This window comes from Ischnura elegans, chromosome X (assembly GCF_921293095.1).
Source record: "Ischnura elegans chromosome X, ioIscEleg1.1, whole genome shotgun sequence".
Lineage (NCBI taxonomy): Eukaryota > Metazoa > Arthropoda > Insecta > Odonata > Coenagrionidae > Ischnura > Ischnura elegans.
The window spans coordinates 109736464-109749611 of NC_060259.1; the positions used below are offsets into that span (position 1 = coordinate 109736464).

A 13148-nucleotide genomic window follows, 5' to 3' on the forward strand; every position below is an offset into this window, starting at 1 on the left:
TCAGACCTGGATCTGGTAACACAAATGACGGTAATTCGGCCAGGCGCTTCTTCGATTCCCCAGAATTGGCCGCTGATTTGACAGGTAATTGAGTAAACGTGCTCTGCATTAGGAAAACATATGTGATAGCATAACTTCACGCATATATTTGCATATAAAAATAGGAAAGTAAAATGTACCATTAGCAGTAAAATCAGTATGCTGTATCTTGTTTTAATTACAGGTATCAATGTTGATCTAATAAAAACATTTTCCATCATTCTGAGGGAAGTATCAAGTGGCATAACACTAAATTATATAGCTTTCTCGGACTACTGCCAGAGAACTGCAGAGCTATATATTAAACTTTATCCGTGGTATTATATGCCAACCACGGTGCATAAGGTACTGCTGCATGGAAGCGAAATTGCAAAAGAAGCGATTCTTCCCTTGGGGCAAGTTTCAGAAGAGGCACTGGAAGCTCGGAATAAGGACACACGTACATTCTGCATGAGATTCAGTAGGAAGCACTCCAGAGAGGCCACAAACGAGGACCTATTCAAAAGACTGCTGTTAACTTCTGATCCATTTCTTTCCTCTACACTGACATCAACTCGGAGAAGACCAAATGCCAAAAGATTTAAGAGATCTGCTGATTTTGGATGATGTTGAAGAAGAGGACTCGGACATCGGTGACGACAGTTCATTCGGGGATTGAAAGTTGAATTACCGTTAATGAAAAAAGACAATGTAAAATCTCATAAAAAAAAGCGAAGTAAAAGGTGAATTCCGAAGTATGTATCCTCTTTATATTCCTGTTTATAACTCCGCATTAAATTAATTCGTAAGATTTAGATCTAATGATTGGTAATCCATTAATGCTACATTGTTTTTTTATTGAAATATTCCACTACGAATTTAAAAAACAGGTTCCAAACTTTAAAAACGCAAGTGTTTGATTTCATAATGATTTTTGCATTTATCAAACGTGTTTCTTGTATGCTGTATAACGATGGATGAAAAGTGAAATTTGACAAAATCAATTAAACTCTTTATTTACCATTTTAATATAATATTTAATTATGAATTCAAGGATAAAACATTATCTTTTCTTTCTCCTTCAAACATTCTCCTAGTGTATGGTGACATCAAAAAGTAAAAACCCGTGTAGAAGGACCCTTTACATACCTCTGCCTTTAAAGGCCTTGCGTGGTCATAAAACGCCACTATCCGCGCGACCCTCCTCGGCGAGGGTTGAAAAGGGAGGGTAGCTACTGGTAAGGACAAAGAATATAGGTCGTTGCCTTTCCCAGAAGCTGTTTACTTCTCTCTTTATTTCGTATGCCAACTGAATCTCTTAACAATACTTCAATATCCGAAGCATACTTCGTGAACGTAGAATGGTACGGACAAAAATCTAATCCTTACCATCTTCACTAGAGTAATGCGTTACACGGTTAATCGATCGATCCATTATCTTGGTAATAGTGTTTAAGGTCAATAATGACTATGTGCCATGCTTCAAATGGCGATTTTTAAGAAGCAATTCTGAAAAAAAAACTTGATAAATTGCCCGCAGTTACCAAGCCTCAGAGTCCCGCGTGGCGTAGCTCAGACTTGATGCGCGATCGAAAAATCGCTCTCATTTCCGTGGTCGCAAACTTTTTTCCAAGATTTCTTCGCAGTATTCTTAATAAATGTCTACTTCACACTGTGATGTAAATTTCCCGATTACCATATTTCGTAAACGAAAGATAATGTCTACTTTATTTGAAATTTCACGCGAAAAATGGGTACGCCATTTTGTGTTGTAAAACTATGTAAATGTGAACCAAAATCTTCAAAAACCATGAACAATATGGCCAAAGCATCTTCTCAAAGGAATATTGTGTTTTTTATTCCATAAAAATCGTACAACTGCAACACCACCTGCTTAAGTTCAAAGATTTTCGGAGAAAAGCGAGTTCGCGCGAGTTTTTGAAAATTGGTCATGTTTGAGCTGCTGTATCTCAACAACGGATCAAAATTATGAAAAATAGCATACTAATCCATAATCAACCACCATTTGTGAGTATTTGTGCCAAGTTTCAGGTTCCTATCTCAAAAAAAGCCATTTTGGACTTTTGTCCGGCTTTTTCCGATTTCGGACCACTGTGCGCTGGTGCTATGACGCGTCTTAAGGCCGTTTTACACGGCACACGGAATTGCGCAGTCTGACGTACGTGTGAAGGCGCAATCAAAATTGCGTCGTGTAAAGCGGTGAATTGCTAGAACACATGCGAGAATGCGTGGATGCGAGACGGCAAAATAGCCCCTGTTCTAATTTCGTTCATGCATTCGCGCAATAGGGAAGTGCACTAGTGTTTCAAATGCACCAATTACATTTTTAAAATTAGAGTTCAGAATAACATAATGTCGTAAAACCACAGTTTAAATCCTAATAGTGAATACTTGATTCGAGATGACCGTCTGAAATATGGAGAAATTCAAAGGCCGCGAAAACGGGTGTCCATGTTGAATATTGGCCGTGACGTCACAAGGCAGTAGCAGAAGGCAGCTTCTACACCGTTTAGTTCTACCACTATTATTGCATAGAAAAATTACAGAATATGAGGGTATCCGTTTTTTGCTGTCATAAAATATCTTCAGAATATATATGTGGCTGCTTCTCTTTTGAGTAAACGACTTCATCATTGCGTAATATATTAATATTCATTTACGTGTCAACTTCAAGTTTGGAAAGAGTAGTACGAATAGCACATTGAATCTTTAATAAATGCATGATGGCATTTATTTTTCGCTGGGTATATTTTGGCACAATGCCGTTTATCATGCCAAAACTTTTTTTGTAAGAACCGAGTCAAACTAATAAACCTATTTCAGACGTTTGCTGCAAGACTTATTCGTTGCGTATGTATTCACGCCGGCCGGCCGGAACGTTCGTCCTTCGCAACTAGAATCATGGGATGTTAGCCTTATTTCCGAGCTGGCTGGTTGTTGCAATGGTTCGCTGTCCAGGATGGGTTCAAGAAAAGGTAATCTTGGTTGGGAGAAGGAAAATTCCAACGATTTATAAATGGTATATCAAACTTTGATGTGAAAGTTATCAAACTTACTGAATTTTTGAATAAGGAGGACAGGTTCAACGCTCCATAGAAATGCGAGACGTTAAGGCTAACAAGGGGAGACCGCGTACCTTGCTGCATCTTTTTCAATTAGGGCGTTAGTTAGGCTGTAATTAATTAATTTTCATGCGTTACTTTTTACAAGTTATATATATAAATCCAAAATATCTACAACGGTTCAACGGTTGGGGTAGTGGTAGCGTGCACGATTCAAAGGAAATATCTCATCCGAAGCACCGTGGTTCAAGACTACGTCATGGCATTATTTTTTGTTGTCTTTATTGTGATCATACGGCATCAAGTTTATCATTAGTTATAATTGCAGCAATCATTGACATGAGACAATTTTTTAATCATCATTATGGCGTTTAGGTATTTTAGCAGTGTCATTACAAACGCAGAGATACGATGACTGCAAGGGTTGGTGTGCGCTAAAATGTTAATTTTTTCTTTGCTTATACTGACCAACTTCCACATTAAAAATGAAAACCACTCTTGCAAGAGCACATACCATTAAAGGCTCGCGGCAAGCAACAATATGCGTACAGGCATAATTAATAAGAACACAAAGCGAATATAAAATGCCATATATCTCGAACACTTGTAATTCACATTACTCCAAAGGGAGTTTACTTACTCAGTACATACCTCAGTACTTTGTACTCAGTACCTACCAGTTTACCACAGTAGCAGTGCTAAAAGAACCATTCTGAAATATAATTTCAACTAACAAATAGGATGAAATAAAAGTTGATAACCCTGGACCGGGCGCGCTGGCGTATAAAATACGTCAATCTTTGAAAACCAAGGATTTCGACATTGTACGTACATTCTGGGCTATAATGGTCTCGTGTATTCTTACAATGTACTTTGACTACCTATATTGCGAGTTTTCAAAGTTCGAGGTATTGTAGCTAATTTTTTAGATCAGCAAGATGAACCCGTCACCAGTGGAGTACAAATTACGCTGCGCGACCTGCCGTGTACTATCATTTGCAAAAGTCTTGCAACAAATCGAGCGGCGACACTTTCGCTCCATTGTCGATTTCTGGCCACCATTAAATTTGAATGATCACTATCCGGGGATGAATCTTCATGGTAGCTCGCAAACGACTCACGAACTGGTAATCTTCAAGAAAAGGTATGACTAAGATAATTGAAAACATTTACCCGTTGAAAGAGTGGGTACGTAGTAGGTATCATCTAAGAGTGGGTAATAATGATGAGCAGTTACGGACCTGTAAAGGAAACCTTATAGCACTGGGAATCACGTTCACCAGTGATTCTGATTGGAGTTCCTTCAAGAGAAAAGCAATGATTCGTCCTATTGCGCTAACAACGCAGGATTCCCGTCGCACGATCATTTAAATTAGAAATTGTTGTAAAAAATGCTCAAATGCAACATAGGTACCTTTATATCTGTATCACCTATATATGTACTAATTTCAACAAATAAAGATTAATTTGAACAAAAATCGTTTGTCATCATATATGCACATATCATGGGCAAAGTACGCATTTTTCCCGGTCGTGAAAAATAACAGTCGCGTCATAATTCTTTAACCAAACTACTTTCAGTTTATAAATTACGTAGGTCTACGCGGAAGATGCTATATTTTGACTCAACACACTTTCTGATGTGACTGAGGTACCTATTAAGTACATTATTATAATATAAATTTCAATTTGATCTTACAATACCTTCAAATGATCTTCAAAACAGAATATCATTGATAAGTAAGAGACAGGAGCAGCCTTGAACCATTTATTCCGTATAGCTTGTGCTTAAGGCACGGGAATGAATATCTTCTCCAGGCGTTTCTTTCGACGTCGAGATGAAATTTGGAACAAAAAATCATTTATAATTCTATTTTGAATTCATGTTTTCGGTACTAGACGACATTTTTAGGAAGCAAACTCCACCGATTCCCGGAAACTCTCGCCGCGCTAAAGAAGGCGACGGAATACAGCGATACTCCACTGGTGACTACTGCCTTGTGACGTCACATCTCAATCAAGATGGAGGCACTGTGTTTCAGCGCAACATGAAATTTTCCGACTTTCAAAACGTTTTAAAGTGCATACCCCAGATGCAGAAAATAAAAGTGACTATACTAATGTTTCTTTTTTAGGCTAAACTTTCAAATTCAGCAATAAAAAAAAATTAGTGCACTTCCCTATTCCACGCCATTTTAGAAATTAATGCAGCTCTAACCTGCGCAATTCCGTGTACCGTGTAAATCGGCCTTAACGTTGTGCCTTATGGAAGTCTTGGGACGTCGTCCGAAAATGCGCAGAGCGACGAGTGAGTTGACATCGCTGCGCCGCCCGGCGGGCGTATAATCTGGCGTCTACTTGGTGCTGCCACAGAAAAGGGACCAATGGAATCAGAATGGTCACTGTACTGGGTGTAGTTATATGATTTTAATTTTTAATTACTGGTAGGTATTGCTACAGAAAATAAATTATCTCATTATGCTTGCGTTTTTGGGTGTTTGAATTCCGGAACACATAAAATCCAACCAGTTAAAGGCCGTATTGACGTAGGAAAACTATTCTCGAGAATTTGCCAGTCCTTTTACGATTACGAATTTCAAGAACCTTGGGGAAACTAATATTATAATATTTAGGCCTTAACAATGTATTAATATCTTCCCGATGATTAGAAATGCGGAACCTATTTTTCAGATAAATTTATCAAAAGACCTGCAGTATTGAGAAAAATTAGATAACATTCCCCACTTATTTATAATTTAAGAAATAGGTGCGTGCGTGATAGGGTGAAGGATTGAACATGATTTAACCCGTAAAACGTGACTTTAAATAGAGTCATTCAATGAATGTCAAGAAGTGCCGCGTACAATGCACCTTTTGTGTGTAGGTTCATCATTTTTCTAGCCGTCCTTGTTCTATTAGTTCATGTTCACCTTATTCCTCAGCGGCAGAGTGTAGCTGTCTGACGGAAAATGTCCACTTGGGTCTGATTTAAGTGGCTTCGAAGAGTTCATATCACGGTGCGGAGACCCTCACAGCTCCCATCTGTGGCTCAGAGTCGTCTTCTTTTACGATCTTGAATTTATTTTCTATTATATCATGGCAATGATTTCGAAGACATGGTTATTCCAAGTGCGACCCGTTGGCGTTTCGTGTGTTTACCACATATGAATCCATTAGTGGACCACGACTTCTATCTCCCTTGAGTCGTCCTTATAGTAACGGCAAGACTCTCGGAAAGAACGGAGTGAAATGAGTTCAGACATCATTTTAGAGGAGTTAACTGTGCGTAATTGCCGATTAAGAAGTTTATTAGTGCTGTGTGCACATTCAGGAAGACAATTTTAATAAATCAACAGTGCTCGTTTTTGTTTTAGGGAAATATAGGGAAAAATTGTCCCAATTCTGTGTCCAGGCACCTTGTTCTTTTTGGTCGTATTTTTCGTCGGCCTATTTTGTGTCGTCCCTTGTTTATTATAGACTAGTTTCCTTGCCATGTGTTCAATCGGAAAGAAATTGTTGTCCGGCGCTGATTTCAACGAACGTGTAATTGATCACTTTGCTGGACAAAAGGAAAGAAGGATGGACTTCTGCAATATAACTAAAGGAATGTGAGTATTTCAGATTTTGTTAAAAATGTGTGAGATATGTTTAATTATTGATTTTAAATCATATTGTCTTAAAGAAGCAACGCGAACACTGCAATCAAAGTTTACATCTGCCATAGCATAGCGCGTGAATTCTAGCAGTGTTTGTTGCCTAGTGGAAGTCAGTGACACTCCCCTCCCTCCTCAGGTGTTACAAGTGTCATTGCTACCTAAATCATTGCAAATATTGTATAGATTTGACAAATAACGCATTATGATTGCAAAACGAACAACAGAAGTGTATTGCGGGCATATCCGCACGAAGAATGTAGGCGCTAAAACCTAAAGTTACGCATTTTCGTTTGTATTTGCAAAATATCGCAGCAAATATATTTTTATTCTTCAAGATCATTGATCAGTATAATCTAGAGTCCGGACTAAGCCGATCCGTATGACCGAGAGTCTACTGCATTAAGTATTTATTAATCAAGCTTTATTAGGAAAACTAGGTATTTTTGTCGAAAAAAACGGAACATATGGCATCACAAAATTTAATTCCTAGATTGCCGTAAAAACTTAATAAAATACACGAAATATTAAAAAATTATGACCCCCCGGTGGAGTGCGCCCCCCCCCCCCCCCCCAGCATTTGACTCACGAGCCGCCACTGCTATCCGTACGTCTTATTGCATTTACATGATTCCAAAAGCGCTTAATATTACCAGGAATTGATGCCTCCAATTGAGACGTATCACTATTGAGACAGATTTTAATCAATTTGGCACATTCAGACCTAATTTCTGAAAATCTAGCATAATCACAATGTAAACCAGTTTGTTTATAAAGTTTATGAAGTGACTTTTTTACACTAATCATTTTTCTTCGTTCATAGCTAAATCAATGGGGATAGTTTCTGGGCTTAATAGTTGTAATTGGGGTAAACTGTTGTAGACCTTGATATATTATTGAGTAAAAATGATTAAAGGCCTCATTAGTAGAGAGCTTTTCAAGTTCACTGCACCAATTAACTTTCAGTAAATAATTGTTCAATGAGACAAAATCACATTTCTTGAAGTTATATTTAGACACAATTAACAAAGTCCGTATACTTCATGTGACTCTTAAGAGTACAGGAAATATTAAGTGCAGGATGATAGAGGTGGCAACTAAGAAGAGAGCAGCATTCCTGGGAAGTATATATTCTCTAATGTATTACAATATTACAATTTTCCCCAACCTCCAGCACAATCGCCATTAAAATCACAATTAAATGTATTTTTCATCTTTTTAGGTGAAACTACAAGCGCAAAATGGCAGAAATTCTGAGATTAATGTGTAAAATCACTGAGGAAGAGATCTGATCACAGGACTGTCTCTACTGGCTCAAAACCACTTTGCGAAATCGACAGAAATAGGCTAAATTGACTCTTGCACTTATTATTAGTATTGTACTATTCTTGTTATTGTATTATTCATTCTTGTTAGTTTTACTAGCCTCTTAGATAAACTCAGATGGGAATCTCTGTCAGACCGTAGATTAAAAATAGACTAAACCTTTTAAATATATTCAAGAGCAGTGTATTTTCTGTTGACGTTAGCCATATCTTAATCTTATCATATCTTAGCATACGAACACAAACATATGTACTACGGAAGATTAGATCATGTAAATAAAATATGAGAGATGGATTGTAGAGCAGACAGATTCAGAATGCCTTTTTTCCACGATCAATGAGAGATGATAACGGCTGCGTTAGTACTAACAAACATGACTTGTAGTGTAGCCTGCTAACTTTTTCACGACTCCTCTCTGGTATTACTTAATGCATAGTTCTGAATTTTATTATTATTTATAACAGCATGTGGTAGTATATTTTGTTAGTATGCGTGGCGTTTTTTGAACCGTGTGGTGTGCATGTGAGAATCCAATTGTGCTGCGTACTAGTGATTCACCCCCTGCCAAACACCTTAGAGGTGGCTCGCAGGGTATTATGTGGATGTATTGCGAAGAAATATATCTACCCTGAAAACTTGAAATTTTTGACAAAAGACTACCGAAAATATGATACCGCATCATTTATAGAGGACTCGCAGGAGAAGGTACCTTGATACCAAGAGTGACGACGACATTGGAGAAGATAAGCCTTTAGTGCTAGGGACTGAAGAATGATGATGAAAATCGCTGCGCTGATATGGTGGCGCAGAGGCTGTCCGGTAGATGATTTAAATTGGGGCTCATACTTCCACAGAATGGGAACCACTAACCTCGACAAATAAATGGGCACTTTAACTCTCGTCTTGGCTCTTATGTACGTTTTCCGGTCTGCGTGGTGAAGGAGTAAAGCCCTCTCCAGCGAGACTGAAGATCCCGAGTTCGAGTCCCGTCTGGGCAGGTTTCTCCTGTGCAGGACTTCCGTGTTCATGACTTTCAATGGTAATTCATTGGAAACTTAGATCATGCTAGAAAATAATTACCCCCGTTGTATACTGGCGGTTTGTCGGCTCCACATCCACGCGGAGCACTGTTTAATTGATGTAACGCTGTTTATGTGTACTCCTGAAGAGCTCATTAATGACATAGTTAACGGTAAGTTTTCCGCCAGCCGTTCGGGGTTGCGCTAGTGCAGTAAGTCTCCAAGGATACGGAATTAGCTTACCTCAAGCAGGCATGAGACTTCTATCCATAACCTCACGTGCGATGCGATGGAGATAAATAAACCGAACATTTTTTCTCGTGATGTTTCCGTTGATTGATACATGGATATGCGGTCTTTCACCTTGATTTTGTTGAAAAAACTACTTATATTTTTTATATTTTATTTTTGCTAAAACTGCAAATTTTCAGTTTTAAATATTCATTGTAAGAGGCAAATTCGGCTGTTTCTTTAATAATAAAATTTGCTAATCAAATAAATAATGTTAGCTCTCCAGGGGCTACCCCCTGCCTTGTGTTGTCCTTGGCCCTCAACTTTCCGCTTCACGCCAGAGATATTTTTCGCGACGGTCTGATTCGGCCGAGGTGGTCCTCGCGATGTTGTCGAGCCAGATGTCGTCCCCATGGGGGCGGTCGGTTGGGTTCGGCGAGGGGAGAGGACGAGCAATCCTTGCAGCTGCCCCTCGAGGCAGCAGCGTGCGAGACAAGGTCGACGCTCGGCTACCTGGCGGCTTGGCCAGCTGATTCTCGCGCGCAAGTGGAGGGGGCGCATCGTGTCCCAAACTCCAACGCCCGCCGGCAGAACTCTTCAGTCAACGGCCTGGCGCGTAGACTGCGAGCGCTGTTAGCTGAACCGAGGGTTGTCGGGGAAAGGACGTCACGCTGACGATATGCTGTCTCTACTGCGGTGAGTCCCTTCCAATAAGTTCACTGGTGGTGGTCCATGCTCATGGTCAAGGACGAATCTCTGTCCCTCTTGACTGCCGAGGCGTCATCGCACTCTCGGGTTGGGACGCCGGCCGATCGTGTTCTCACATGTCGCCATGTTCTCTTGTCTTCCCGGGCGCGGACAGTTGGGTCCCACGGCGAACGATGCTGGCGTTGGGGAGACTGGGACTTGTCTTCCCCCGGTGAAACTTCGAAGGAGACCGGCGTAGGAAGAATATTACCCGTCGAGCACTGTCCTCAGCCATTACCTTTTTACTGATTTACGTTTCGTCCTATTTCACTCACGCGCATCCAAGTGATTCAAACCGTCGCGACGGTGGTTTGAGTGGGTGATTGTGCATCTTATTCCGGAGTAAGATACAGCCATCGGCGTAATTTTTGCGAACTATAGTAGACCGGCATTGTGAGTAATCTGTCATCCGAGAATAGTTTGGGGTCTTGATGAGGTTCACTTCATCTACGATAAAACTTTGCGTCTCTCTCACTCTGGGAATTGAACCTATAGTTGGGTTTGTATTGGCCAGGATAAAGCTCACCGTGTACAAAGCTGAAGGCGAGTCAATTTCACACGCTCAGGCTCGAAGGTTTTGTTTATTTCCCCGACTCTTCTCGCACAGCGATGTTATTGTGCATATGATTGTTCGAAGGCTTAATCTAGAATTGATCGCGGGACTCTTCCGTCGGAAACCAAATGCTCTCCCACCAATGTACTTCCTTTCATTAGTGTGACAAGTTCTCCGAAATTCAGAGAGGCATAGTTTAGGCCAGATTTACATGTTGCCATAGAATGTGTCGATGCCACTGTTGTTACGGTCATGCTATATTTATCCGAGACAATGTATTCACAACTCGAGTTGGCTATTTTTTCTGGGTCCGTTACCTCTTTGGGCGGTTAAAACAACACATTGTGCTGTCTACTTTTTTAATTTCAGAAAATGTACGACACGTGTTACAGCTTTAGGTGCGTTACAGTGCATGTAAATCACCTTCAGCTGCACCGGATAATATCTGCAAGTCAGTTGTAACAAGTGTAGTAGTTTCTGAAGTTAAAATAAATGGACATTATGATATCTTTGTGTATCTTTTCCCTTAGGTGTTCTACGATATCTCTCCCGAAAAGTTGACTTAATTCCTCGTGAAGTGCCTGTAAATCGCCTGCCCTGAATATGTGTATACCGCCAAACGCCGTGTCCTTATTCTTGGTCAAAGTCTTATTCGCGTATTTATTGAATTTTTAAGTTTCAAATGTAAAAAGTAATCATAAGTTCAAAGTAATGATTCAACCCAAATTCTGCACTCACCACGCTCATCTACGCGCAAACATTACCTAGAGTTATTTTGCGTGTCCCACCGATACTTCATTTAAGCTTAAACGCTATGTCAGGTTACAACCTTCCGATACTTAAAGTGAAAAAAATCCTTTAAATGTTTACATTTTGTTTGTACTGGTAAATATTTGACCTCTATAAAATTTGCGATTCCCCTCCACTATATCTCAGTTTGCGTCGTACAACCTCTCCGTGGGCCACCTTGACTTTTTGTGTTCCATGCACTTGCAGCAGGGATTCGACCCATGAAGAGTCGCCCCCTCGAGCGCATTGTTGGTGCTTACGTCATCGTCTTCAAACGGCGGAAAGGGTGTACGCCATGGACTGCTAAATCTTCGCCGGACGCTGTTCGCGTACTGTAAGTGACTGTTCTACCCCACCCGCTTTGCTCTTGAGTTTCGGTTTCTTCATTGAGAATTTGAGCGGCCGGTTTTGAAATCAGTTCTTCAGACTCAGGATTCATTCAAATGCTGGCAACATGAAATTATTTCCATTTGTATGTGAAATATTTTGGGAAAAAATTGCCATCTTGCGTCTGCTGGATTAGCGATTTCTGTGATCCAAGTGCGTGAACGAACCATTTCCGCTTGAATGAAAACTTCCTCACTTAATGGGAATACACAGTTAGATGACGGATGGTATCGGCTCCTTCTTTCTATTAACTTTTAAAGAATTTACTGGGAGAGTTTTGTTTGAGCTAATTATTAGCTGGAATCATTGAAATAAATTAAAATTGAATTTTCTCTTCCCATAAATTTGCTCTATGTTGTCACTTGCCTATTAATTTTATTCGGAAAAAATAATTTTCGGAAATTGTTCAGGAAGACCGCTAGTAAGTATTTACTATTTACTGGTTTACCATTATTTCGCACTTCATAATATTTTGTGGAAGGGGGAAATATATTGTTTGTTGCATGTATTTTTTAAAAACACAATCAGTTCAGATAGACTAGTAATTCGTTCAAGTTGTAGAATTCAATTGCTTGGAACTCTATTGCGTGCAATCCCTGATTACATTGAAATATAGGCCTTGCTATAATTTTTATACACTTACGACAATTTAGCCGATGTTATTTTTTAAATTGGACCACCGTTTCACTAGAACATAGTGAATGGCAAAATATAAATTGTTTCCGCTGAAGGTCCCAAATAGAGACGATATTTTATGGCTCAGGGAGTACGAAATAATACAATTAACATTTAAATTTTGGTCACGAATGATTCCGATGTTAACTGTTTCCCATACTTAGTTACTCCTGATTTAAGAGGATTAAATAACTGTAGTGCGAAAAACAGGTAGTTGGCGGAGTTATTAAATTTTTATTGCCGAATGGAAGAGTGGTGAAAATTTTACACAAGTGAATAGTTCTTAAAAGCTGTTGTTTTAATTTCAAGTTCAGAAGTAATTAAAAGATGTCAACATGAACTAAGCTAGTTCTTATACTTTTGGGAATGTGGTTTGAGTAAAGGGTTAAATAGACCGAGTGCGGAATTGTTCTTGAATTTCAAGCCGTTGACAGAAAAATGTTTTGGGGAAAGAATGGAAGGTGATTTGGGGAGGCTTTCCTTATCCCTCCTCAGTCACAGTAAACCCTCAAGGGTTTCACTCCCCCCCCCCCCTCCCCTGCTAATACGTTGCGACTAAATGCCAATAGTAACGCTGTGGAAGAAACGTTTACGGTAACTAGGGATCAGAGTTCTTGGTAGGTAGGGTTCAGAGAGAGCGACGTTACGGGGTGATCTGTTTGGCTAC

At 39.7% G+C, this 13148-nt stretch overlaps 1 protein-coding gene across 3 annotated transcripts in view; it reads left to right on the top strand.

The window, feature by feature from the left end:
- Window positions 1-9911: 9911 nt before the first annotated feature.
- Window positions 9912-13148, top strand: part of LOC124171907 (NADP-dependent malic enzyme-like) — a 195425-nt gene continuing 192188 nt past the window's right edge. For 2 of the 3 annotated variants that reach the window (XM_046551314.1, XM_046551315.1), the window contains exon 1: window positions 11627-11753. In XM_046551314.1, the coding sequence (XP_046407270.1) occupies window positions 11641-11753 (113 nt within the window). In that variant the 5' untranslated portion in view covers window positions 11627-11640. Of the gene's footprint in view, window positions 10027-11626; window positions 11754-13148 lie in introns of those variants that run through there. The other variant, XM_046551316.1, reaches the window with a different exon arrangement.